This window comes from Panthera uncia, chromosome E1 (assembly GCF_023721935.1).
Source record: "Panthera uncia isolate 11264 chromosome E1, Puncia_PCG_1.0, whole genome shotgun sequence".
Taxonomy (NCBI): Eukaryota; Metazoa; Chordata; class Mammalia; order Carnivora; family Felidae; genus Panthera; species Panthera uncia.
The window spans coordinates 42,973,291-42,999,596 of NC_064814.1; the positions used below are offsets into that span (position 1 = coordinate 42,973,291).

The window sequence follows — 26,306 nt, forward strand, 5'->3', positions numbered from 1 at the left end:
GAATGTATGTAAAGCACTGAGCCTAGCAGCTGGCACAATGGCTAACTTCTCTCTGGTAGAATTTAAACTTCATGAGGGCAGGACTTGATTTTTTCAGTTTTCTATTTCTAGCTCATAGAACTATGCCTGGTCTATAGAAGGGAAAAAATAAGCCTTTTTTGAATTTTGAATAAGTGAATTCTCAGCACCTGAAAAATGAGTACACAGTTATTTAAAATCTTAGATGATCTTTAGATGAGATAATCTTACAAAAATTTGTAAAACTGTTCCTCCTAGTTTCGTTCCCACTCTGAGAAAATAAGCTTGTCTTACTGGTAGATCCGAGATCTGTATTTTTCAGACTTTTTTTTTTTTTTTTATTGTGACCTACAATGTAAAATACCTTTCAGTCATTTAAATACATTCCATATATGTATAAAATTGAAACATTTCATGAAACAATAGTTAACTTTGTGGCATATTCTGGTATTGTTGTTTTCCAGTCTCTACCAGCTCATTAAACAAAAAATGCTTATCTGAACCTACTTCTATATTTCACAATCCACAAATGGGTCATGGCCTATAGTTTAAAAATGCATTGTTTTTGGTCACTCTATGGTAAAGTTGATTTATTTTCAAATTCTAAGTAGGAACAAAACACCTTATAAATTGTATGTGGTAACTTACTATTTAGGCTTTTTATTTTGCCCTGTCTTGTTTATATGTCAGCCATTTCCAGTGAGGACTAAGCCATACATGTTTATCTAAAATGACTTACTTTTAGATTGTTTTCTGTGTTATTTGAATGAGTGCTGAGATAGGAAATTGGTCAGAAATATTGTCAGGCCTGCGTGTGTTCATGTGAGTCTATGCATTCTATGATTAATTAAGCCAGCTGCCAGAGGCTTTATACTTACGTCTTTTTGAACCACTATTAACTTGGGACTGAGTCTTTTCCAACTGGTAATTATGAATTTTTTTCTGCTCTGGAAGAAGAAAATGTTGTGTGGATTTATCAAACTTTTTTCTTTCTCCTTTTATACTTTATTTCAGACTTTTTTCCCCTTCTCCTTTTATGGGCAGAGAGTTATGAAATGTGACCAGATAGCACATAACGTAAGAAATTCAGTTTTTTTGTGAGTATAAACATCTTTGATCATGTGGACAAGTATTCTTTGCATAAAGGGGAGGTCAGACTGAGCAGCACTGATGTACTCTAAATATTGAGGTATATTTGGCTTGAAGTAGATTGCTGGTAGAAAGGGAAAAACATGGGAAAAACAATTACCAAATTGTTTTGAACAGCATGAAAGTTATATTTGCTCCAAAAATGAACTGAAAAGCTTATTCTTGAGGAGCATTTTCTGTGTCATTAAACAGGGCATTATGGTAAAAATGTGGAGAGAAGGGAACCCTGGTGCACCGTTGGTGGGAATGTAAATTGGTACAGCCACTGTAGAAAACAGTATGGAGGTTCTTCAAAAAGTTAAAAATAGAAATACCATATAATCCAATAATTCCATTATTGGGTATTTACCCAAAGAAAATAAAAACACTAGTTTGGAAAGATACACACATCCCTATGTTTATTGCAGTGGTATTTACAATAGCCAAGAGATGGAAGCAACCTAAGTGTCCATCAATAGACAAATGGATAAGAAAGATGTGGTGTGTGTGTGTGTCTGTGTATACATATATGTATGTGTATGTATATACACAATGGAATATTACACAGCCATTAGAAAAGGATGCATTTGTGCCATTTGAGACAACATGGGTGGACCTAGAGGGTATTACGCTCAGGGAAATAAGGCAGACTGAGAAAGACAAATACCATGTGATTTCACTCATAAGTAGAATCTAAACAAACGAATGAATAACTAAACAAATAGCTGAATCAAATCTGTAAATACAGAGAACAAACTGATGGTTATCAGAGGGGAGGAGGGTGAGACTTGAGCAAAGTGGGTGAAGTGAATGGGCAATACAGGCTTCCAGTTATAGAATGAAAAAGTCATAGGAATAAAACACACAGCATAAGGAATACGGTCAATGATGTCATGATGGAGATGTATCGGGATAGATGGTAGCTGCACTTGTGGTGAGCACAGCATAATGTATAAACTTGCCAAATCACTGTGTTGTACACCTGAAACTAATGTAACATTTCGTGTCAACTATACTCAAATAAATACACAAAAAGCAAAACAAAAATGAAAACCCAGGGCATTATGGGTTAATCATATGACACCAGAAAATCAGAATCTGTTTGAAACAAAAAAGAATCAAATAGAGAGTGTAAAACTAAAAAAAATGCAATATCTGATATTAAGAATAGACAAATTTGTAAATATAGTAGATTTTAAACATGTTTCTCTCCGTATTTGTTGGGTCACAGAGACAAAAATATCAGTAAGGACACAGTGGATTTAAATAACATAAATAAATCAACCTGACCTAATGAACATGTACAGAATACTGTCCTCACATCTAATTTTCATGCAGAGTCTTTACTAATCTGAAGTGTAGAGGATAGGTAATTTACCACTAGTTACACTTATGGAAGATGTGTCTGGTTCTATTAGCGCTCGTATTACTTTGTTTTTAAAATTATGTATTACAAGCAAAGTAGCAAACCTACAAAAACCTAAAGCGTTCTTATACCTTTGCTTATTTCACATTTTAATACCAAGTCTAAACTTACTGTTATGACACTACAAGTCCCAGAGTCTGACCCAAGCCTACATTTCTGGTCTTCTCTCCTACTTCACACCTGTACTCCTTGTCCTTTCCCTAAAATATGAACTTTTGGCTATTTTCTGGATTGCTTTTCTCCAGTTCCCCTGTAAGTTCCCTGAAACCTCCAGTGTAGTAACCGTCACTCTTGCCTTCCCAGGGTTTTTTGTTAATACCATCAATATAATGTTTATCCATTTATGTTGTTAATAGGTTTTTGTGTCTTCTGCTAGAGTGTGAATTATTTGATAATAAGGACAGTGTGGTACCATTTATTTGGAGTTATCTTTATACAAAATGTATTGGCACAGAAACAGTGCTAGAGGAAGAGAGACTAGGGAGGTTTTTACAGTTATTTGGAGCAAGGTCTTTCTGGGAGATAAGGGCTCTAGCTAGAGGGATTCTGTGGGAGTGAAAAGGGAGGATGAATATAAGAAACTACAAAAAAAATTACAGGATTGACCATCAGTTAGACGGTAGAACAGAGTGTCCAGAAGAAGGACTCAAAGATATAACTTGGAGGTTTTGAGCCTGGAAAAATAAGAATGATAATGAAAATGGGAAAACTAATTGGAGGAGTGGAGTGTGTGTGTGTGTGTGTGTGTGTGTGTGTGTGTGTGTGTGTTCTCTCTAGGTAGGGAGAGGAGTGTAGATTGGGGATGGTACTTGATGTTACAAGTACCCAATGGGCAGTTGGGAAATAGGCTCTGGAGCTTGGGAGAGAAATCAAGATGATAAAGAGATTTAGGACCTTTGAGATGTTGAAAGCATATGCGGTATATATGATTTTTGAAAATTGAATTGATATTGTTTCCTGGCATAATTTAATTGCTTAGAGCTGGAGCCAGAAATTCAACTAGAATATATATATATACATATACATATATATATATATATACATATATATACATATACATATATATACATATATATACATATACATATATATATACATATATATATATAGAATAGAATGCATATATAAATGAGCAGATGGGTGGGTTTTTGTTTTCTTGTTTTGTTTTGTTTTGTTTTTGTTTTTACCTCCAAAGTGAATGTACTTCTGGTTTTGTACTGAGATGTTTTCTTTAAGTAATGCTGGAAGTTCAGATATTAATTCTCAGTCCATCGTTCATGCTTTAAGAATACTATTGATTGTCATATGTGCATTAGTAAATGTGCTTTTGGTCTTACCTGATCTTGTACACTAAGGAGTTGATTGGACCTCTTCCTTTTTTTCTCATTCTCATTGAGTGCTGCCTGATTTAAAAGGAAAGCAGGGGCGCCTGGGTGGCGCAGTCGGTTAAGCGTCCGACTTCAGCCAGGTCACGATCTCGCGGTCCGTGAGTTTGAGCCCCGCGTCAGGCTCTGGGCTGATGGCTCGGAGCCTGGAGCCTGTTTCCGATTCTGTGTCTCCCTCTCTCTCTGCTCCTCCCCCGTTCATGCTCTGTCTCTCTCTGTCCCAACAATAAATAAAAAACGTTGAAAAAAAAAATTTTTAAAAGGAAAGCAAAAGGTAAAACTGTTCTCCAACAGAATATTTGCTTCTACCTGAGTCAGGGGTTTGCTTTAGTAAATTGAAATATAGCCTGATATAAAATCTGACCTTTAGGAACTGTGCAGTTGTGTATTTTGTAATGTGGCAATAGACTTATGTGAAGGTTGAGAATCAAACATTAATCACTACTTCAGGATTTGGTCCCTAAATCTTCAGGTCTGATGTTTAGAAATTAGATGTGCTTTTTCTTCTTTTTTCTAATTAAATCAGGTGGTAGAGGATGGGAAAATACCTTTAAAAAAGAAGGAAAATGCAGTTCAAAAGTTGTGTGGGAGATCCTGTTGACCAACTTAAACAAAACTGAAAACAGATGCAGGACTGTGTAATTTAGTTTAACTTTGTAGAACCATATCATTAGCAAATATATATTCAGTGGGAGTGGTGAAGGAAATAGATTTTCATAAGATAAAGTTGCTGAGAATACAAAGACTAAGTTCAGTTAAGATTTGGTCAAAGTGAGGGAAATTGTTTTCAAGAGCAACCTCTGTTTTTTCCTCTCATTTGACTCAGATGTTCCACTTAAAATTTTTTAGGAGCCCTGTGCTCATTAGCTTTTAAAAATATCTCAGGGAGTGCAAGATTATCACTTACTAAGTCACTATCTATAAAGAAATTATTCACAGATGTCAAAGTTGTGAGAACTTCTCACTATCCTTTGAAGTAGTTTTATTAAAGAAATAACAGTAAGCTCCAAATTTAAAAATAGAGTAGAAATTGCCTATCTCTATTCCTACACTCTAAAATGCTCGTCCTAATAAAAAAATACATTGCAGTTGTTTTCTGTGAATGATTAATAGGGTTCTTGTATGATACAGTTTGATAGTTTGTAGTTTGGCCTACTAAGGCAAGTTAAAAAAAAAAATCTTGGTATGTTTAAGTCTTAACACTGAAGCATTGATTGTATTTTTTCTATTGACTTTCTGCTTATGACGTAAGAGTGAGTCATTCATGAGTGTCCCATTTTTGAATGAAGAGTTGAATGTCTTTAAGTACCTCTCCTCCCCCAACAGAACTAGATCTCTCTGTAGTGAGAACAGTAATTGGGACTGGTTCCTTGGTAAAGATGAATTGAGGGTCTTAAAGCATATGAAAGTTTGTTGTTAGACAAATGAAGGAGGTTAATGGGTATGAGTTGATCATTCTATCAGAACACTTAGCTACCTGTTAACAATAAGTAGTGATCACAATTTGTATTACTGGACATATTCCTAATGGTTACACTTTTAGGCTTATTTTTTGATACAAGTAAAGGAATGAGAGCATTATAGGGTTTATGGTTCATTGCATTCAGTTTTTTCTGAGCATAGAAAGCTCTGGATTAGTAAGTAAGGTTTTTTTTTTTTTTAAGTTTTCAAAACTTTATTTAATCTCTGTACCCAACACTGGTCTTGAACTCATGACTCCAAGATCAAGAGGTACACACTCTTCTGACTAAGCCAGCCAGATGCCTGGGTAGGTAGGTTTAAAAGCAAACTTTATACCTTTTTTCTTTCTTTGCCATTTCTCCTTATGAGTAGAGGAAGTAATCTAAATCAGTGGTTTTCAAACTGAGGTATGTGTGGGGAGAAGGAAGAGACCTGTTTGTTTTGATAACTTTAAAGGAAATAAATTTTCCAGGCCTTCCATACCTACTCTTTCCTAGAAAAATTGAAAGAGATGCTTGCTGTGGGGGTTCAATCACATATCCTCTTCTTCCTCTTGATTGAACATAGGCATACTTTTCTACCCATGTGAAGCACACTGTGGTATGTTTTGGGTTTTGTTTTGTTTTGTTTTTTAATGTTTATCTATACCTGAGAAAGAGACAGTGCCTGAGCTGGGATGGGGCAAAGAGAGACAGAGACAGAATCCAAAGCAGGTTCCAGGCTCTGAGCTGTCAGCACAGAGCCTAAGGCAGGGCTCAAACTCATTAGCTGTGAGATCATGACCTGAGCCGAAGTCTGTCACTCCACCAACTGAGCCACCCAGGCACCCCACACTACGGTATGTTGACTCAGTTTTACAAACTTCTAGGGCACCAAAACAAAAGTGACTTTTGGTGATTACTTTAGTGGTATTATAAAAGCATCAATCCAGGGATGCCTGGGTGGCTCAGTCGGTTGAGCGTCCAACTTCAGCTCAGGTCATGATCATGCTGCTCATGGTTTGAGCCCCTGTGGGGCTCTGTGCTAACAACTTGGAGTCTGGAGCCTGCTTTGGGTTCTGTGTCTCCCTGTCTCTCTCCCCCACCCCTGCTCACGCTCTCTCTCTTTCTCTCAAAAATATACATACATACGTACGTACATACATACATTCATACATACATACATACATACATACATACATACATAAAGCATCACTCCAAACTTCTTATTAAAAGGTATTTTAAGGGGCACCTGGGTGGCTTAGTCGGTTAAGTGTCTGACTTCTGCTCAAGTCATGATCTCACGGTTTGTGAGTCTGAGCCCTGCATCCAGTTCTGTGCTGACAGTTCAGAGCCTGGAGCCTGCTTCAGATTCTGTGTCTCCCTCTCTCTCTGACCCACCCCTGCTCACACTCTATCTCTCTCTCTCTCAAAAATAAATAAACATTAAAAAATCTTATTTTTAATAAGAAATTTTTTGAAAGATATTTTTAGTAATTATTACCTGTTCCATTTATTGTTTATCAAAATTTATAATTTTGCCTTTCTGATGAGTTTTATGCCAGTAGTTATTATAATAATTGAATCTAGAAGACAAAAATTAATACTTAGGACATTTAAGTCATTGAAAATTAAGGAGGGGAGCCTGGGTAGCTCAGTTGGTTGAGCATCCAACTTCGGCTCAGGTCACGATTATGCGGCTCTTGGGTTCAAGCCCCATGTCGGGCTCTGTGCTGACAGCTCAGAGCCTGGAGCCTGCTTCAGATTCTGTGTCTTCCTCTCTCTCTGCCCCTAACCTGCTCCAGCTCTGTCTGTCTCTCTCTCAAAAATAAATAAACATTAAAAAAAATGTTAAGGAAAATTTTAATACACATACATACATATTTATAGACTGAAGTGTTATAGGATGATCAGTGAAAGACTTTGAACCATGCAAGTATATCACGCTCAAATAATCTATGGATGAAATGGAATGGAAATAAAAGCTCAAATAGAAAAAGGGAAGATGTAAAATTCCCAATGTTAAAGAAATGTTCACACAATTTTTTAAAAGGTGATTCCAGGAATTAAATCTATATTTTTATTTATTTGGATACAGTGTAAAAGTTTTATTTAAAAATATAAAAATTTAGGGGCACCTGGGTAGCTCAGTCGATTAAGTATCTGACTTCAGCTCAGGTCACGATCTCGCAGTTTGTGAGTTTGAGCCCCACATCGGGCTCTGTGCTGTCAGCACAGAGCCTGGAACCTGCTTTGGATTCTGTGTCTCCCGCTCTCTCTACCCCTCCCGTGCTCATACTCTCTCTCTCTCTCTTTCTCTCTCTCTCTCTCTGTTTCTCTCAAAAATAAATAAGCATTAAAAAATACTTTAAAAAATATAAAAATTTATGCTATCCCTGAAATTACATTGTTTGCAACTATTTGAACTTATGATGAAAACTTTTATTTTTTTTTTAATTTTTTTAAATGTTTATTCTTAAGAGGTGGAGGAGGGGCAGAGAGAGGGAGACACAGACTCCAAAGCAGGCTCTAGGCTCTGAGCTGTCAGCACAGAGCCCCATGCAGAGCTGGAACTCATGAACTGTGAGATCATGACCTGAACTGAAGTTGGATGCTTAACCAACTGAGCCACCCAGTGCGCCCCAAGATGAAAACTTTTAGATATCAACTTAAAAATATGTGAAGTGTGGGGTACCTGGGTGACTCAAATGGTTGAACAGGTGACTTTGGCACAGGTCATGATCTCACGGTTCATGGGTTCAAGTCCTGCATCAGGCTCTGCGCTGGCAGTGTCCTCTCTGTGCCCTCCCCCCACTTGCGCTTTCTCTCTCTCTCTCGAAATTAAAAATAAACTTTAAAAAATGTTTTAAAAATATGTGAAGTGTTGCATGATTTTTCCAAATTATTTTGTTTTGAATAAACAAGTTTGAAGGGTTTAGATAGCCCCCTGAGAGACGAATGGATAATAGAGGCTTGCTTATTTATGATTGTTAATAAGTTGGACAAATAACAGATCCTTTATACTATTAGTATGGTGCTTTATTGCTTTGAGGCATGCCAATAATGAATGTTCTACTCCCCAAATTAAAATTTTTTTTGACTGGATAAAGATGTTGTTCTGAAGTCTGATATTTAATCCTTTAGTCTATGTTGAGCCACATGACATCCACTTAAAAAAAAAAAAAAGCACATGTATTACTGAATCTGGAAGTAGCTGCAGCTGTCAGTAACATCAGGCTTATCTCCAGATGAATGGCTGTTCTCTATTACAGGGAACTCTAGCTTTGTATAGGTAGGTTTTTGTTGAGGAAAAGATCAAGATGATAGGATCTGAACCAGCTACTCAGTAAAGATTACTCATTATATAGAGTCTTTGACATTTAGTGTTGGAAAAATAAATGTTAATGATGCTTATTTGTGGCATCTTGCAAAAAAATTGTTAAGTTATTCATAATTCAGTTGATATGTTAATTTGCTTCCAGTTTTTTGATGATTAAAAAAAATTTTTTAATGTTTATTTATATTTGAGAGAGAGAGAGAGAGAGAGAATGTGAGCGCAAGTGGGGGAGGAGCAGAGAGAGCCAGAGACAGAATCTGAAGTAGGCTCCAGGTTCTGAGCTGTCAGCACAGAGCCCAGCATGGGACTGAAACTCACTAGCCGTGAGATCATGCCCTGAGCCAAAGTTGGACACTTAGTCGACTGAGCCACCTGGTCACCCTTAAAGAAATAATTTCTAAACTGAAATTTGAAATTGGTGAATAAAAACTTTCTGATATTCTAACGATGGGAGAGATTTATCTTTTTTTTTGTCTTGCAAGTAAAAGTTACTTTGCTACTATTCACATTGGAGGGCTCCTATGAGTTTAGAAATAGGTAGATTCAGTAGATACCACAACTCATAAGTTTTCTGAGAATAGTTTATTATAGACTCAAAGAAAATGTGCTTTTATAAGATTTCGTCAAGAAAAGGATACTCTGTATATAGCTTTCTATTACTGATTTCTATGTAATTCCATCATGTCAAAGAATACACCTGGTATGATTTCAGTTCTTTTACATTTGTTAAGTTTGTTTTACAACCCAGGATATTGTCTGTCTTGATGAATGTTCCATTTCTACTTGAAAAGAGTGTTTATGCTGCTGTTGTTGGGTGGGATATGCTATAAATATCATTTAGATTTTGTTGGTGATGGAGTTGAATTGTAATGTTGTCTTGGTCAAGTGACCCATTTATCATTATGTGATATCCCTCTTTATCCCTGGCACTTTTTCTTGTTCTAAAGTCTACTTTATCTGATATTAATAAAGCCCTTCCATTTTCCCATCTGATTTGTGTTTGCGTAGTATATCTTTTTCCATTCTTTTACTTTTAACTTGCTTATACTACTATATTTAAAGTGAGTTTCTTATGGACAGCATGTTAATTGGCTCTTGCTTAATCATTTGACAATTTGTCTTTTAGCTAGTGTGTTTATACCATTTACATTGGATATAATTGTTGATATGTTTGGATTTAAGCCTAGTTTTAAAATTATTTTTCTGTTTATCCCTTTTTTATTTTTTAATTCTACTGCTTCCTCTTTCCTGCCTTCTGTGGGATTCTTTGAGTGTTTAGTATTTTATCTATTGTGTGGTTTTTGTTTTGTTTTTTTACTATAGCTCCTTTGTATTGTTTGTTTTGGTAGTTGCTCTAGGATTACAATTTACAGCTTAACTTTTCACAGTTCTACCTAGAATTGGTATTTTGCCACTTCAGGAGGAATGCATAGATCTTACCACCGCATCTTTACCCTCCCCCACTTTATATTGTAGTTGTCGTATGTATTATGTGTATATACATTGAAAACGCCACCAGACAATGTTATGATTTTTTCTTTCAACTGTTGTACATAAAGAACTTAAGAGAAAAAAATAGTTTATTATATTTACCCAGATATTTACCATTTGTGTTGTTCTTTCATTCTGGAAATCCCAAGTTTCTCTCTGGTATCATTTCTTTTTAGCCTGAAGAACTTCCTTTAACGTTTCTTTTTTTCTTTTTTCTTTTATTTAAATGTTTATTTATTTTTGAGAGAGAGAGGGGGAGAGAGAGAGAGAGAAAGATACAGAGTGTGAACAGGGAGGGGCAGAGAGAGAGGGAGACACAGAATCCGAAGCAGGCTCCAGGCTCTGAGCTGTTGGCACAGAACCCGATGCCCAGCTTGAAGTCACAAACTGTGAGATCATGACCTGAGCCAAGGTCGGAGTCTTAACCGACTGAACCACCCAGGCCCCCCATGCATTTTCCTGGCTCTCTGAATGTCAAATAATGTTGGGGTGTAGGCTTGACATTTTGGATCTTACATTATGAAATCTGAACCTTGTTTAAATTTTATTTTAAGAAATGATGATTTCTTTGTTTTAGCAGTGAGTGACCCAGTTGCATTCAGTTGTAAGTTTTGACTTGCCTCCTGTGGGCTGTGATTGAATGTCAATTTTCTTTTTTTTTTTTTTAAATTTTTTTTAACGTTTATTTATTTTTGAGACAGAGAGAGACAGAGCGTGAACAGGGGAGGGGCAGAGAGAGAGGGAGACACAGAATCTGAAACAGGCTCCAGGCTCTGAGCTGTCAGCACAGAGCCCGACGCGGGGCTCGAACTCACAGACCATGAGATCATGACCTGAGCCGAAGTCGGACGCTCAACCGACTGAGCCACCCAGGCGCCCCTGAATGTCAATTTTCAAAGCCTTTGTGGTTCTGTTCAGATCTATTCTGTGTCCTTACCTCCCATGGACCAGTGTGGGACCAGGGAAGTGGTCTGTTTTGTAATTCAGTTCTCAGTGCCTTTGGTATGCTTTTTAGGGGCATGCCCACTCATGTGCTGTTCAGGATTGAGCCCAGGGATTCATAGACAACTTTATGGGATCCCTTTCTTAAGGTCCCTCCTCTATACAGTACTACCAACAGCCCCTAGTTTCTAAGGTCTCCCAGTATAGATGATAAATAAAGACATGAAAGGATATGCAGTATCATTCATTGCCAGGGAAATTACAAATTAAAACCACAATGAGATCCCACAGCACACCTACTAGAATACTTAAAGCAAAAAAGTCTGACCAGTTGCTTGAGCAGTTTGTTAGGTGAGAATGAAGAACGACTGGAACATTTACGCATTGCTGGTAGGAATGTGAAATGGTCAGCCACTTTGGAAAACAGTTTGATAGTTTCTCATAAAGTTAAACTTATATTTGCTGTATGACTCAGCGATGCCACTCCTAGATATTTATCCAAAAAACATGCAATTATATGCCCACAGTAAGGTCTATACACAACTCTTCATAATAAGCAAAAACTGAAAACAACTCAAATACCCATCATGTGAATGGATAAACAAATTGTACTACATCCTTGCAGTGGAATACATAGTATAATAAAAAGGAGAATTTACATATGCAACAATATAAATGATTCTCAAAGGCATTGTGCTGAGTGAAAGAAGTCTGATACAAAAGGCTTTACACTATATGATTTCATTTATATGACATTCTGGAGAAGACAAAAATATAGGCAAAGAAATTAGATTGGTGCTGAGAGAAGGGAACTTTCTGGGATGATACAAATGTTCTGTATCTTAATTGTGGTGGAGTATATAGTTACATGAATGTGTACATTCATATACTTAATGAATGTACATTCATTAGTATTTTAAAAAATACTTAATGAATTACTTTATGAATTAAGTAATTACTTACTTTACTTAATGAATTACTTTAAAATACTTAATGAATGTGTACATTCATTAAGTATATGAATTCATTCATAAAACTGTATACTTAAAAGGGATGAATTTTCCAGTATATAAACCATACCTCAATAAACCTAACTTAAAAAAAAAAAAACTGTAAAGGAGCTTGTTGATTAGAGAGACCGTCAAAATTGTTTTGAATCAGTTAACTTGTACTTGAGTATAGAGGAACTGAGAAACTCTGTATGTTTCAAAAAGTAGAATTTAAAGTATCATGCAAAAAGATTTGTCTCCATATGCTGTTTTATAGCCTTTTTTTTGTTATTACATGGTAAATACCATTCCCATAAATGTGTGTCTGCCACACCTTAACTAGTAGCATAGTAGCCCATTTTATATGATAATTTGTAAACTGATCCACCACTTTTGAGTATTCACGTTGCTTCCAGTGTTATTCTCCTTCAATTTGTTTATTTTTATTTTTTTTTTCAGTTTATTTATTTTGAGACAGAGAAATAGAGCATAAGCAGGGGAGGGGCAGAGAGAGAGAAGGAGAGAATCTCAAGCAAGCTCTGCTCTGTCAGCACAGAGCCCAACACAGGGCTTGAACTCACAAAGTGTGAGATTGTGACCTGAGCCAAAATCAAGAGTTGGATGCTTAACTGACGGAGCCACCCGGATGCCCCTCTCCTTCAGTTTAAACACTACAGTCCTCATTCCCCATAGCAATTATCTTGGAATAAATTCCTGGAAAAGACATTTCTGTGTTAAGGTTGTGCCTATTTTGAAGATTCTATACACATAATTATTCATTTGTTACCCAGGAATGTTCTATACTCCCTTTATTTTTATGGATTTTTTTTCTTAGTTTCTTTTTTAAATGGTTTTAAAGGTAGTTTTTGAATCAACAAATATTTTACAATTGTTAGCTAGTTAAATCTATCATTTTTTTCCTTTTATGCTTTCCTACTACTTTGCTGTCATACTTAGAAAGACTTTCCTCATCCTGAAAGTATAAAAATATTTATGTTAACTTCTAGTTTTGTCTGTGGTTTCACTTTTACATCAAATTCCATATGAGTTTAAGAGTTTATTTGGTATGATATGAGGTAAACTCACCTATATTTTTTGTCACATAGTTGATCAGTTGTTCATGTAACAGTTGCCAACTAATTCATTCCCCACTGGTTTTAAATGTGTCTTTAATCACATTGCAAATGCTTTTGTTTCTGTTACTGGGCTTTCTAATTTGTTCTATTGGTCCATTTATTTTGATTTTAATGCACTGCTTTAGTAAGTATAGTTTTATGATATCTTAATATGTGGCAATACAAGTCCCTATTATCATTCTTATTTTTTAAGGTTTTTGGATGTTGTCATCCATTTATTTTTCCAGATTCTAAATCATTTTGTTCAGTCCCAATAAGAATCTATTTTTCTGAGTAATATTTGTAAATTAATTTCAGGGAAATTGATATCTGTATAAGCCTCCTATCTAGAAGTGTGAAATCTACATCCCTCAGTAAAATTTTACATTAACTTATTGATTATGTATTTTATTACATTTAATCCTATATGTATTATGGGTTTTGTTGCTGAAATCTTTTTTTCCATTATATTTTCTGATTATTGCTAAAATATGGGAAAGGAATTGATTTTTGAATTTTTTTAATGTAGTATAGTCATCCTTTTATTTCCAATACTATTTTACATGGCTTTCTGTTAGTGTCTTATCAAAGGAACATTTGGGGAATGTATGCCAAGATTTAATTCATATTTTGTGTTTCCACTAGATTCTATGCTGTGAAACTAACATTAACTTGACAAAGATGTGTTACAGTTAGGTACATTCACTGTAATATTTTCTCAAATCTATGGGACCTACAAAAAGAATTTTGTCTCCGCGAATCTGACCTTTAGTTTTGGATTGTTTTTAGGGTTATATGATTTTTGAAAATGGCTATAGTGTGTGCTTTGTGGGATTGGACGCTGCTGGATATAGTTTCTTGAAGTCTTATTTTAATTTTTATTTACTTTTTAAAAAATTTTATTTTGGGGGGCACCTGGGTGGCTCAGTCGGTTAAGCATCCAACTTCAGCTCAGGTCATGATCTCACGGTACGTGGGTTCAAGCCCTGCATTGGGCTCTGTGCTGACAGCTCGAAGCCTGGAGCCTGCTTCAGATTCTATGTCTCCCTCTCTTTCTCTGCCCCTCCCCTGCTCATGCTCTGTCTCTCTCTGTCTCAAAAAATAAACTTTTTTGGAGCACCTGGGTGGCTCAGTCGGTTGGGCGTCTGACTTCAGCTCAGGTCATGATCTTACACTCCGTGAGTTCAAGCCCCGTGTCGGGCTCTGTGCTGACAGCTCGGAGCCTGGAGCCTGCTTCGGATTCTGTGACTCCTTCTCTCTCTGCCCCTCCGCCTCTCACTCTGTCTCTTTTTCAAAAATAAATAAACATTAAAAAAAATAAAAATAATAAAAATAAAAAAATAAACTTTTTAAATGTTTATTAAACATTGAGAGAGAGAGAGAGAGAGAGAGAGAGAGCGCACGCATGTACGTAAGCAGGGGAGGGGCAGAGAGAGAGGGGGACAGAGGATGTGAAGCTGACTCTCTGCTGATAGCAGCAAGCCCAATATGGGGCTTAAACTCATGAGCCACGAGATCATGACCTGAGCCAATGTTGGACACTCAACGACTGAGCCACTCGGGTGCTCCGAAGTCTTATTTCTTAAAGACTTCTGTCCTTACCCTCCACCCACCACTCCAGGAATATATTTATATGTGTCATTGATTGGCACTGGCTAATTACAGTACTATTAAAGTTAAGTGTAAAAAGCTGATTAGATAATACTCCAAAATATTACTGTAAACATGGTCTTGTTGTTGCTCTTAGCTAGTATTTCTTAAATTGCTACTGAAGTAAGACAATTAAGGGACAGACAACAGAACTCAAGCCTGGTGATTATAGTGTTGTAAGCAGTCTACTTCACTGCCTTCTGGCATAATTCAAGTGTGAGTTGGCCATGTTTGCAATTTAACACAGTAAGTTTTACATATGCAAAAAAAAACTTGTATTAGTCGTACTTGCATTCTTCTGAAATTGTTATTTTTATGTGTTCTGTGTTCTGCTTCCTCACCAAGACTTTAAACTCTGAATGAAGGTATGTCTCTTAGGATGCCTGGGTTGCTTAGTTGGTTGAGCATCAGACTTCGCATGGGATCATGATCTCACGGTGTATGAGTTCAGTTTGTGAATTCCAGCCCCAAATTGGGCTCGCTGATGTCAGCACAGATCCTGCTTCGGATCCTCTGTGCCCCCTTCTCTCTGTACTTCCCCCACTCATACTCTCTCTCTCAAAAACAAACATTAAAAATCATAAAAAAATAAATAATAAACATTAAGAAAAAAGGTATGTCTCTTACTTATAAATCCATATAATCTTAGTATAATGTCTTACACACAATGACCATTGTACTATGACCAATATGGTAGTAAGAACTGGAAAAGATTTGGGCCCCTGGGTAGCTCAGTTGGTTAAGCATCCAACTTCAGGTCAGGTCATGATCTCGTGGTTCATGGGTTTGAGCCCTGCATGGGGTTCCATGCTGACAGCTCAGAGCCTGGAGCCTGCTTCGAATTCTGTGTCTCCCTCTCTCTCTCTGCCCCTCCCCCACTCGTGTTCTGTCTCTCTCCCTCTCTCTCAAAAATAAATAAACATTAAAAAAATTTTTTTTAAAGAATTGGAAAAGATTAATAAATATTATGTATGATGAATGGTATGTGTATGTCCACATGTGTACATACAAATGAGAGTTAACCAAAGATAATCATAGATGCCAGACCCAAAGTGAGTACCAAGATGTTGGACAATAAGCAGAAGCCAAAAGATGGATACGTTGCCTTCTAAGAAAAAGGTAAAGACCAGGGCGCCTGGGTGGCTCAGTCGGTTAAGCGGCCGACTTCGGCTCAGGTCATGATCTCGCGGTCCGTGAGTTCAAGCCCCGCGTCAGGCTCTGTGCTGACAGCTCAGAGCCTGGAGCCTGCTTCCGATTCTGTGTCTCCCTCTCTCTGACCCTCCCCCGTTCATACTCTGTCCTCTCTCTGTCTCAAAAATAAATAAATGTTAAAAAAAAAAAAGCAAAAAGAAAAAGGTAAAGACCAAGTTACTGGGCTTGTGGTGGTTATGAACTTGCCTATATTCTAGGAAGACAAGTCTGTTTGATATCTCTACATAGATATTCAATGGGCATTCAATTTTAATACATTCAAAACAGTAATCTTAATTAGCTACTTAGTTTCATTCCTTCAACACATGTTTACTGAAAGACTACTGTTTGCCAGATACTCTTCTAGTATTTGGACTGTCCATCAGTGAGTATAGCAGCTATCTCTGCTCTTACGTTGCTTATAATCTAGTAGGGAGAAATAGGCAGTAAATAATAAACTTAATAGGTAAATTGTTAAGTACTGTAGAAAAAAAAGAAGTACAAAAGGGTGAGGGGAATTGCAAGCATTGGTGGGATGGGCTTGGGGATAGTGGTGGAGAAAAAGTAAGTAGCAACTTTAAATGGGGAAGTCAGGGAGAGCCTCACTGTCAAGTTGAAATTGGAGCAAAGAGCTGGAGGTAAGGGCGTTAGTCAGGCACGGCTATCTGGGAGAGAACATACCAGGCAAAGGGAAGAGTTAGAGCAGAGACCCAAATTCAGGAGGTACCTAGTGTGTCCACTGAACAGCAGGGAGGCCATTGTGGTGGATGCAGAGTGATGGAGAGAGTATGAAAGGAGGTTAAAGGGGGAAGGGAAATGGTGGAAGACAAATCATGTAGGGCCTTAGGCTGCTATAAAGACTTTGGCTTTTAGTCTGAGTGAAAAGGGGAGTCATTGTACAAAAGAATAACACCTGACTTACATTTTAACAGAATGAATCTGGCATCTCTGATGAGGAAAAATATATATAGAAGGGCAAGGGCAGGTACAGGAAGACCTGTTAAGAGTGATTGAAGAAATCCAGGTAGATAAAGGATGGTGGCTTGTACCAGGGCAGCAGCCATGGAGGCGAGGAGAAACCTTTGGATTCTGCATTTTGAAGTTAGAGTTGGCATGATTTTATGATACTTTAGATTTGGAATGTGACTCCAAAGGCTTTTGGCCTGAACAACTGGAAGGATAGATGTGCCGTTAGCCTTGATAAGAGAGCTGCTAGTGGAGCAGGTTTGGAGAAGATGAAGATACGTTAAGTTTGTGCTATCCAAGTAGAGATGTTGAATAGGCAATTAGATGTTTGAGTCTGGAGTCTGGGAAAGAGGTCTAGGCTAGAGCTAGAAATTTGAGAATTGTCAGCGTGTAGATAATATTTAAAGCATGGAGCTGCATGAGACATCAAAGGAATAAGAGAAGAGGACCAAAGACAGAGCTTAGACATGTCTTGTCTGTTTCCTTTGTTCTTCATCTTTTCAGTTAATGGCAGTACTATTTGCTAGTTTCTCAAGCCAGAAATCTAGAGGTCATCTTGATTCATATAAACAAGTCCTATGGACATCCAAATCTGTCCACTTCATCTCCACTACCAACCTGGTCCAAGCCATCGTTTTCTTTTAATTCATCTCTCTGCTTCCCCTTTGTCCCCCTGCCCCTAGTCATTTTCCAACCAGCAGTCAAAATGATCTTTTAAAAAGGCAAGTCAGATCATATCATACCTCTGCCCAAAACCCTTCAATGTCCTTTGCAGCAAGGGTAGCAATCAACAGAGGCAACCTACAGATTAGTAAATGGGCAAAGGACTTGAATAGACAGTTCTTCAAAGAAAATATATAAATGGCCAATAAGTATATGAAGAGATGCTCAATATCACTAATCATCAGGAAAAGCAAATCATAACCACAATGACTTATCACCTTACACTTCTTTGGGTTGGTCACTATTGAAAAAAGACAAAATAGCAAATGTTGGTGAGGATGTGGAGAATTGGAACCCTGCATGGTTGGAATATAAAAATAGTGCAGCTGTTTGGTATGGAGCTTCCTCAAAAAGTTAGAGCTTCCTCAAAAAGTTAGAAATAGAATTACCATATGATTCAGCAATCCTACTTCTAAGTATATATACAAAAGAATTGAAAGCAGGATCTTGAAAAGATAATTGCACACCCATGTTCACTGCAACATTGTTTACAGTTGCCAAGAGACAACCTAAGTGTCCACTGACAGTTGAATGGATACAGAAAATGTGGTATACACATACAATGGAATATTATTCTGCCCCAAAACAGGAAGAAACCACATCTGATAAAGGACTGCTACCCAAAATATATGAAGAAATCTTAAAACTCCACAATAAGAAAATAACAACCTGATTGAAAAATGGGCCAAAGACCTTAACAGATACCTCAACAAAGAAGTTAAACGGGTGGCAAACATGCAAAGATGCTCCATATTGTATCTCATCAGGGAAATGCAAATGAAAGCAATAGGTTACCACTACGCACCTAGCAGAATGGCCAAAATCCAGAACACTGACAACAACTAATGCTGACGAAGATGTAGAGCAACAGAAATTCTCTTTCATTGTTGGTAGGGGGATGCAAAATGGTACAACCACTTCGGAAGACAGTGTGGTTGTTTCTGAAAAACTAAACATACTTACTATATGATCCAGCAACCATGCTCCTTGGTATTTACCCAAAGGAGTTGAAAACTTACGTCCACACAATCTGCACACAGATGTTTATAGTAGCTTTAGTCATAATTGCCAGAACTTGGAAGCAGTGGGGCAGCTGGGTGGCTCAGTCGATTGAGCATCCAACTCTTGATTTCGGCTCAGGTCACTATCTCATGGTCGTGAGGTTGAGCCCGCAGCAGGCTCTATGCTGGGCATGGAACCTGCTTGGGATTCTCTCTCTCCTCTCTCTCTCTGTCCCTCCTCTGCTTGCACTTAGTGTCTCTCTCTCTCTCTCTCTCTCTCTCTCTCTCTCTCTCTCTCCATCTCCCTCTCTCAAAATAAACATCTAAAAAAGTTTCCAAAAAAGTTGGAAGCGACCAACACACGCTTCAGTAGGTGATCGGGTAAAATAAACTGTGGTACGTTCATACAATGGCATATTATTCAGTACTAAAAAGAAAACTATCAAGTCATGAAAAGACATGAAGAGGCCTTAAATACCTACTGCTAAATGGAAGGAACCAATCTGAAAAGGCTACATACTGTATGACTCCAACTATATGGCATTCTGGAACAGGCAAAACCATACAGAAATAGTAAAAAGATTAGTAGTTGCCAGAGGTTAAGGAAGAGGAAGGGATAAATACATGGAGCACAATGAATTTTTTTTTTTTAATGTTTGTTTATTTTGAGAGAGAGAGCATGAGCGAGGAAGGGGCAGAGAGAGAGAGGGAGACACAGAATCCGAAGCAGGCTCCAGGCTCTGAGCTGTCAGCACAGAGCCCAACATGGGGGTCAAACTCACAAACCATGAGATCATGACCTGAGCCAAAGTCAGACGCTCAACCGACTAAGCCACCCAGGTGCCCCGGAGCACAGTGAATTTTTAGGGCAGTGAAACTACACTATATGATACTGGAATGATGGAAACATGTCATTATACATTTGTCAAAACCCTTAGAATATACAATACCAAGAGTGAACCCTAATGTAATTTATGGACTTTGGTAAGGAAGTGTCAACAATGTAGGTTTATCAGTTGTAACAAATGTACCACTCTGGTGCAGATGTTGATAAGGAGAGACTCCATTCTTGTGAATGGGCAGGGGGTATATGGCAGATCCCTGTACCTTCTGCTCAGTTTTGTTGTAAACCTAAAATTGCCCTAAAAAATAAAGTCTATTTTTAAAAATCGAGTGACAGGAATGATAAGGTAATAAGCTTTCTACGGAATGAGTGAGTGGGCTTATATGGGTGTAGAAGTGGTGAAAGTAGTTGGCTATGGATGCCTCTTCCCCTTTTTACTTCCCTCTCCCATTGAACACATTTTGAAAGGGTTTGTTGTGTCTTCTCCCCCACGCCCCCGATTTGTGTCACTGCACCACCCTGGATTTGGCCTTTCTTTTTTTCTCTTGCCACCTTCTTCATAAAAGGGAGTACAGTTAGAATAGTAGGCATTTAATGCTTGGCATGAACATCCTTCACAACTTTAAGATCATGTGTATCTTTCATGCTCATGCTATCAAAAATCTTAACCTCTCTCTTTGTATCCTACTTCTTACATTTGTAAAATGGGTGAGATAGTAACACCTGCTTCATACACTTGTTGTAAAGATTAAATGTTAATACTCATAGAGCTCATAGAATAGGTCTGGCATGTAGTAAACACTCAAATTGTAGAGCTGTTAGCATTATTGCTATTGTTATTAACCCATATGTTTATGCTCTTCCTAACTGTTCATCCCACCAGTCAAATACATTTGCTTTACGTATGCATATTCCTTTTTGGTGTATATTCCTTTATCCTTCCTTCTTAGTCTCCTCTATAATCCAAGAACTTTCTGCAATTTCAAACAATTTTATGAAAAGAAAATTTATACATTCAGAGATGACTGATTTAATTTCTTTGGTCTTTCTGAGAGTAAAATTCCAAGAGTAAACTTACTTTTTTCCTTTATGTTACAGGTGGCATGCAAGATTACAATTATGTATGGGCCAACTGTTTTGAGATCACATTAGAACTGTCTTGTTGCAAGTACCCCCCTGCTTCACAGCTTCGACAAGAATGGGAGAACAATCGTGAGTCTTTGATCACATTGATTGAAAAGGTAAAAGTAGCTGACTGGAAGGGTGGGATACAGAAATAATGGATGATATAAGGGAGAAATTCAATTGCATATAAGTAGCAATCCTTAACCATTCATTTCCTCCAGAGGGCTTTCTCTGATTGTCCTAGAACACTTTTATAAACTGAAATAATCAGGTTTGTACTGTCAGGTTCTTACAATGTCATGTGATCATATGAGCTAGAGAGGCTTTACCACTGTATGAACCATGGACGCAAGTTTAATTTAAACATCAGGCAGGATAATATACTATTGGATATACCAGCAATTATTACTTAATGAGAAATTATTGCTTGTCGAGAAAATTAGAAGTCTGGTTTAGAGGAAAGGGAATTTCAAAAGTCTATTACTAGTCTAGATGTCAGACACATATGACTTACGTTTAAGGATTTAATATTTTTGTTTATATTTTATTTTAACTTGGAGGCATTGAAAAATATTTCAGGGAAATAGTAGTAACATACTTTTTTAGGAATTCTAGCATCAGAGGCACCTGGGTTACTCAGTCAGTTAAGCGTCCAACTCTTGGCTTTGGTTTAGGTCATGATCTCATGGTTTGTGGGATCAGCCTCTGTTCTGACAACACAGAGACTGCTTTGGATTTTCTCTCTCCCTCTCTCTTTTTGCCCCTCCCCCACTCATGCACGCTCTCTCTTTCTCTCAAAATAAAATAAATAAACTTAAAAAAAAAGAAATTCTATCATCAATGCAGAGGGGTTATGCTCTCTTGCCTTCTGAATTATCTTTGAGCAGTCTACTTTGATTCTTGTTTTTTTAGGTCCACATTGGAGTTAAAGGATTTGTTAAAGATTCAGTAACGGGATCTGGCTTAGAGAACGCAACCATCTCAGTGGCTGGTATTAATCATAATATCACAACAGGCAGATTTGGTGATTTCCACAGATTACTTGTTCCTGGAACTTACAACATTACAGCAGTTTTAACTGGGTAAGAATTTAAACTAGACTCTAGGGGTGCCTCAGTGGCTCAGTTGGTTGAGCGTCTGACTTCGGCTCAGGTCATGATCTCACAGTTCATGAGTTCGAGCGCCATGTCAGGCTCTGTGCTGACAGCTCAGAGCCTGGAGCCTGCTTCAGATTCTGTGTCTCCCTCTTTCTCTGCCCCTCCTCTGCTCATGCTCTGTCTCAAAAATAAATAAAAACATTAAGAAAACATTTTAAACTAGACTCTAAAAATATCAAGCCTCTGTTTATAGCTAAGACAGAAATATAGTCTAGGAAATGTTGTTTGCTCTATCTGGCCTTTGTTTTTCCTTGTATAACGAGAATATAGTATTGTGGAGGCTTTTGTCACATAGTCTAACAGTACAACTGGATATGAAGTATGGTTGTAAAATTGTGAGGAAGGACCAGTTTAAAAGGTTGATTCAAAAGATGGTCAGCTGTGTAAAACGTTGCCTCAAAGCTAATGAATAACAGAGTAGAACAGACTCAGAGCTCTGAAAAAGACATTTTAAAGAGCTGTCTTATCATCTGCTTTCTAATATATGAAATGAGTGGTTTCTGACCTCCCCTGAGCACCTTTCTGCAAGCTTGGCTTGCTAAGGATTTAACTGAAAACCTTTCATTTAATTCTGAATTCCCCTATTTAGAAAGGTAGTTGGAAAGTCAGTTTGACAAGGCACAGCAAGGAATGGGACGCAGTGGGTGAATGACCTCTGTGTTTCATATTATTTTCTCCTTGGCAGGCAATTTTTGGTAAGCATTCTAATGTGTGGTACTGAGAATATGGTAAGAGAAATAGTTCTTTAGAGATGTCATCAGGGATTCTCTGAGATCGTATCCTAAAAGTCTTGAATTTACCCATTTATCTGTATTTCGTTCGAATTTTGATAGATCACTAAGTGTAAAAGTCTGAAAGGGCTATTGTGCTTTTACAATGTAAAAGCATCGTGTGTTTGAATTTAACTGCAAGCCACCCACTTTTTCAAAAAAATTTTTTGCAGGTATATGCCACTGACTATTAATAACATAATAGTGAAAGAAGGACCAGCCACAAAGGTGAATTTTTCCCTTCGGCCAACTGTGGCTTCAATAATCCCTGACACAACTGAGATGGTAGTAACCGCTAGCACAGTTGCTCTGCTTAATAATCTTCCTGGAACCCAATCCTTACACCAGCCAATTCAGCCAAAGGACTTTCATCACCACCATTTCCCTGATATGGAAATCTTCCTGAGAAGGTTTGCCAATGAATATCCTAACATCACCCGGCTTTATTCTTTGGGAAAATCAGTAGAGTCAAGAGAACTTTATGTAATGGAGATATCTGATAACCCAGGTGTCCATGAACCAGGTAATTTGTGTGGTCTTATACATAATCTCAGTAGTGCCTTTCAGAACTATGTACCATATTTCTATGTTTCATCTAGAAATGTCACCTTTAGAATGTATAAGTGGAATAAAGAACATAACCAGTCTTTGGCGAGAAAAGAAGAAAATCCATGTATTTAATAAACTGTATAGATTAGATTTTTTCTGCTAATAGTACTTTTTAAATTTTTAAATTTTGTTTAAATTGAAGTTAGTTAACATATAGTGTAATAATGGTTTCAGGAATAGAATTTAGTGATTCATCACTTACCTACAACACCCATGTTCATTCCAACAAGTGCCCTCCGTAATGCCCTCACTCATTTAGCCCATCCCCCTACCCAACACCCCTCCAACAACCCTCAGTTTGTTCTCTGTATTTAGGAGTCTTTTATGGTTTGCCTCCCTCTCTGTTTTTATCTTCTTTTTGCTTCCCTTCCCCTATGTTCATCTCTTCTCTTTCTTAATTTCCACATATGAGTGAAATCATATACTGTTTAACTTTCTCTGACTTATTTCACTTAGCATAATACACTGCAGTTCCATCCACGTTGTCACAAATGGCAAGATTTCATTCTTTTTGATTGCAGAGTAACATTCCAGTGTGTGTGTGTGTGTGTGTGTGTGTGTGTGTGTGTACATACCACATCTTCTTTATGCATTTGTCAGTCAATGGACATTTGGGCTCTTTACATAATTTGGCTCTTGTTGATAGTACTGCTAAAAACATTGGGGTGTATGTGCCCCTTTGAATCAGCATTTGTGCATCTTTTGTGTAAATTGTATCTTTTGGATAAATTCCTAGTAGTGCAATTGCTAGGTCATATGGTAGTTGTATTTTTAATTTTTTGAGGAACCTCCACACTGTTTTCCAGAGTGGCTGCACCAGTTTGCATTCCCACCAGCAGGGCAAAAGTGTTCCCCTTTCTCCACATCCTTGCCAACATCTGTTATTGCCTGAATTGTTAATTTTAGCCATTCTGACAGGTGTGAGGTGGTATCTCATTGTGGTTTTGATTTGTATTTCCCTGATGATGCGTTGAACATCTTTTCATGTGTCTGTTAGGCATCTGGATGTCTTCTTTGGAAAAGTGTCTATTCATGTCTTTTCCTAATGGTATTTTTATTTTCATATTATATGGGTGTGTGTGTGTCTGTGTTTGTTTGTGTATGCTTTGAGCCTGCTTACACATATATGTTAGTAAGGAAGCTGCTTTATAACATACTTTTCACTGCTTCTTTTGCCAAAATATATCTTTTAAAAAATTTTTAGTTCAGGGTCTTTGTATGTGTTGGGGAAAAAATAGAGTCCATGACAAATAAAAAGGTAAAAAGACTTTTCCATGTAATCTTTTTGTTTTCAGGTGAACCGGAATTTAAGTACATTGGAAATATGCATGGAAATGAAGTGGTTGGACGAGAACTGCTGTTGAACCTCATTGAATACCTTTGTAAGAACTTTGGAACAGACCCTGAAGTGACGGATCTAGTTCTCAGCACTCGAATTCACCTTATGCCATCCATGAATCCTGATGGGTATGAAAAGGCCCAGGAAGGTAAAGAAGAGGCGTCTATTAATGCAGACCTTTTCGATCATCATATGTTATGATTATTTGGAAGTAGAAGAGAATTTGAATTGGTTGTTTCCTCAGAATTTCTTCTTATTTTGTTCATATAATATATAATTGTTGCAGCTTTTGTATTCTTAAAAGATAGGCTAGTTCAGTCAACAATTATGATATCAAGTTTATACATATATATATGTAAATATATATACATAAATATGTATAAATATATATAATTTAAAAATTTATTTATTTTTGGGAGAGCGCAAGCAGGGAAGGGGCAGAGAGAGGGGGACAGAGGATCCTAAGTGGGCTCTGTGCTGATAAGTTGACAGCAGTGAGCCAGATGTGGGCTTGAACTCATGAACCACAAGATCATGACCTGAGCTGAAGTTGGACGCTAAACCGACTGAGTCACCCAGGTGCCCCTATCAAGTTTATATTTAATGGAGTTTTCCACTTTGGTAATGGCTCTTATTTACTAAAAAATAATGTATGTTTTTTTCACTCGCTTTCAGATTTTTCTCATCATAATGATAATAATAGGGTTCCACTCCTTTTTAAAGGGACATAAACTTAAGTTCAACCCTTTTTTCTCCATCTGGTTAAACTTCCAACTATGTTCTTGATTAGCTTTTCATGATATGTTAGTGTAAGCATACCACAATTTTCTTACTTCCATTTGGTCTGTTTCTTTACAATGTTTTAGTGACCTCTGTACTGGTAAAATAGAACTTCCTTCTGATCAGTCGTGTCCACTCAACATTGTGATTATGTCATTGTATATGGATTATTGACAGTTGAGTAGTACTAACAATATAGTTTATATAGTTGGATTTTTTTCCTCTCAAAGTATGAACAGAGGGCAGAAATGAAAGGATAATGGTTTTACTTCTCTGTTCAAAAGATCTGGAAGAGATAACACCTTATTAATGTACAATACAAAAAAGATGTGTCTTTTAATCATAGTGTGCTTATTCGGAGTGAAGCCTGATGTGTTCACATTTACCTTTGAGTTAAGATTAGCTGAAGTAGTATGTGTTGGATTAAAATGTAAGTGAAACATGGCTTAAATTTGAGCTCTTTATCATACAGGAGATTCCGTGAGTGTAATTGGCAGAAACAACAGCAACAACTTTGACCTGAACCGAAATTTCCCAGACCAGTTCTTTCAGATCACAGATCCTACCCAACCAGAAACTATTGCTGTAATGAGCTGGATGAAGTCCTATCCATTTGTACTGTCAGCAAACCTGCATGGAGGTAATAGCAACTTGATATTCCAGTAATTAATTCTTGTTGAGAGCATTTGAAAATCCTGGTGGAATTTTATCTGTTTATAGTCTTAGGCTGTCTCAGAACTGGTATCCTGTTACTGCTTTTGCAGCAGACAGTAATAAAGATCTTTTCTCATTGCTTTTTAAGCTAGTTTTCTGGCTGTTTTCTCCCTTCCCCTCCCACATACTCCTTCCCTATTTTCTTCTCCCTCCTATCCTCCTCCCTA

General features: G+C 37.3%; 1 protein-coding gene across 1 annotated transcript in view; it reads left to right on the forward strand.

Moving 5' to 3' along the window:
• Window positions 1-26,306, forward strand: part of CPD (carboxypeptidase D) — an 82,180-nt gene that overhangs the window by 11,528 nt on the left and 44,346 nt on the right. Inside the window, exons 3-7 of the mRNA XM_049637949.1 lie at window positions 20,744-20,886; window positions 21,683-21,852; window positions 22,871-23,220; window positions 24,602-24,793; window positions 25,898-26,065. Of these exons, the coding sequence (XP_049493906.1) occupies window positions 20,744-20,886; window positions 21,683-21,852; window positions 22,871-23,220; window positions 24,602-24,793; window positions 25,898-26,065 (1,023 nt within the window). The remainder of the gene's footprint in view (window positions 1-20,743; window positions 20,887-21,682; window positions 21,853-22,870; window positions 23,221-24,601; window positions 24,794-25,897; window positions 26,066-26,306) is intronic.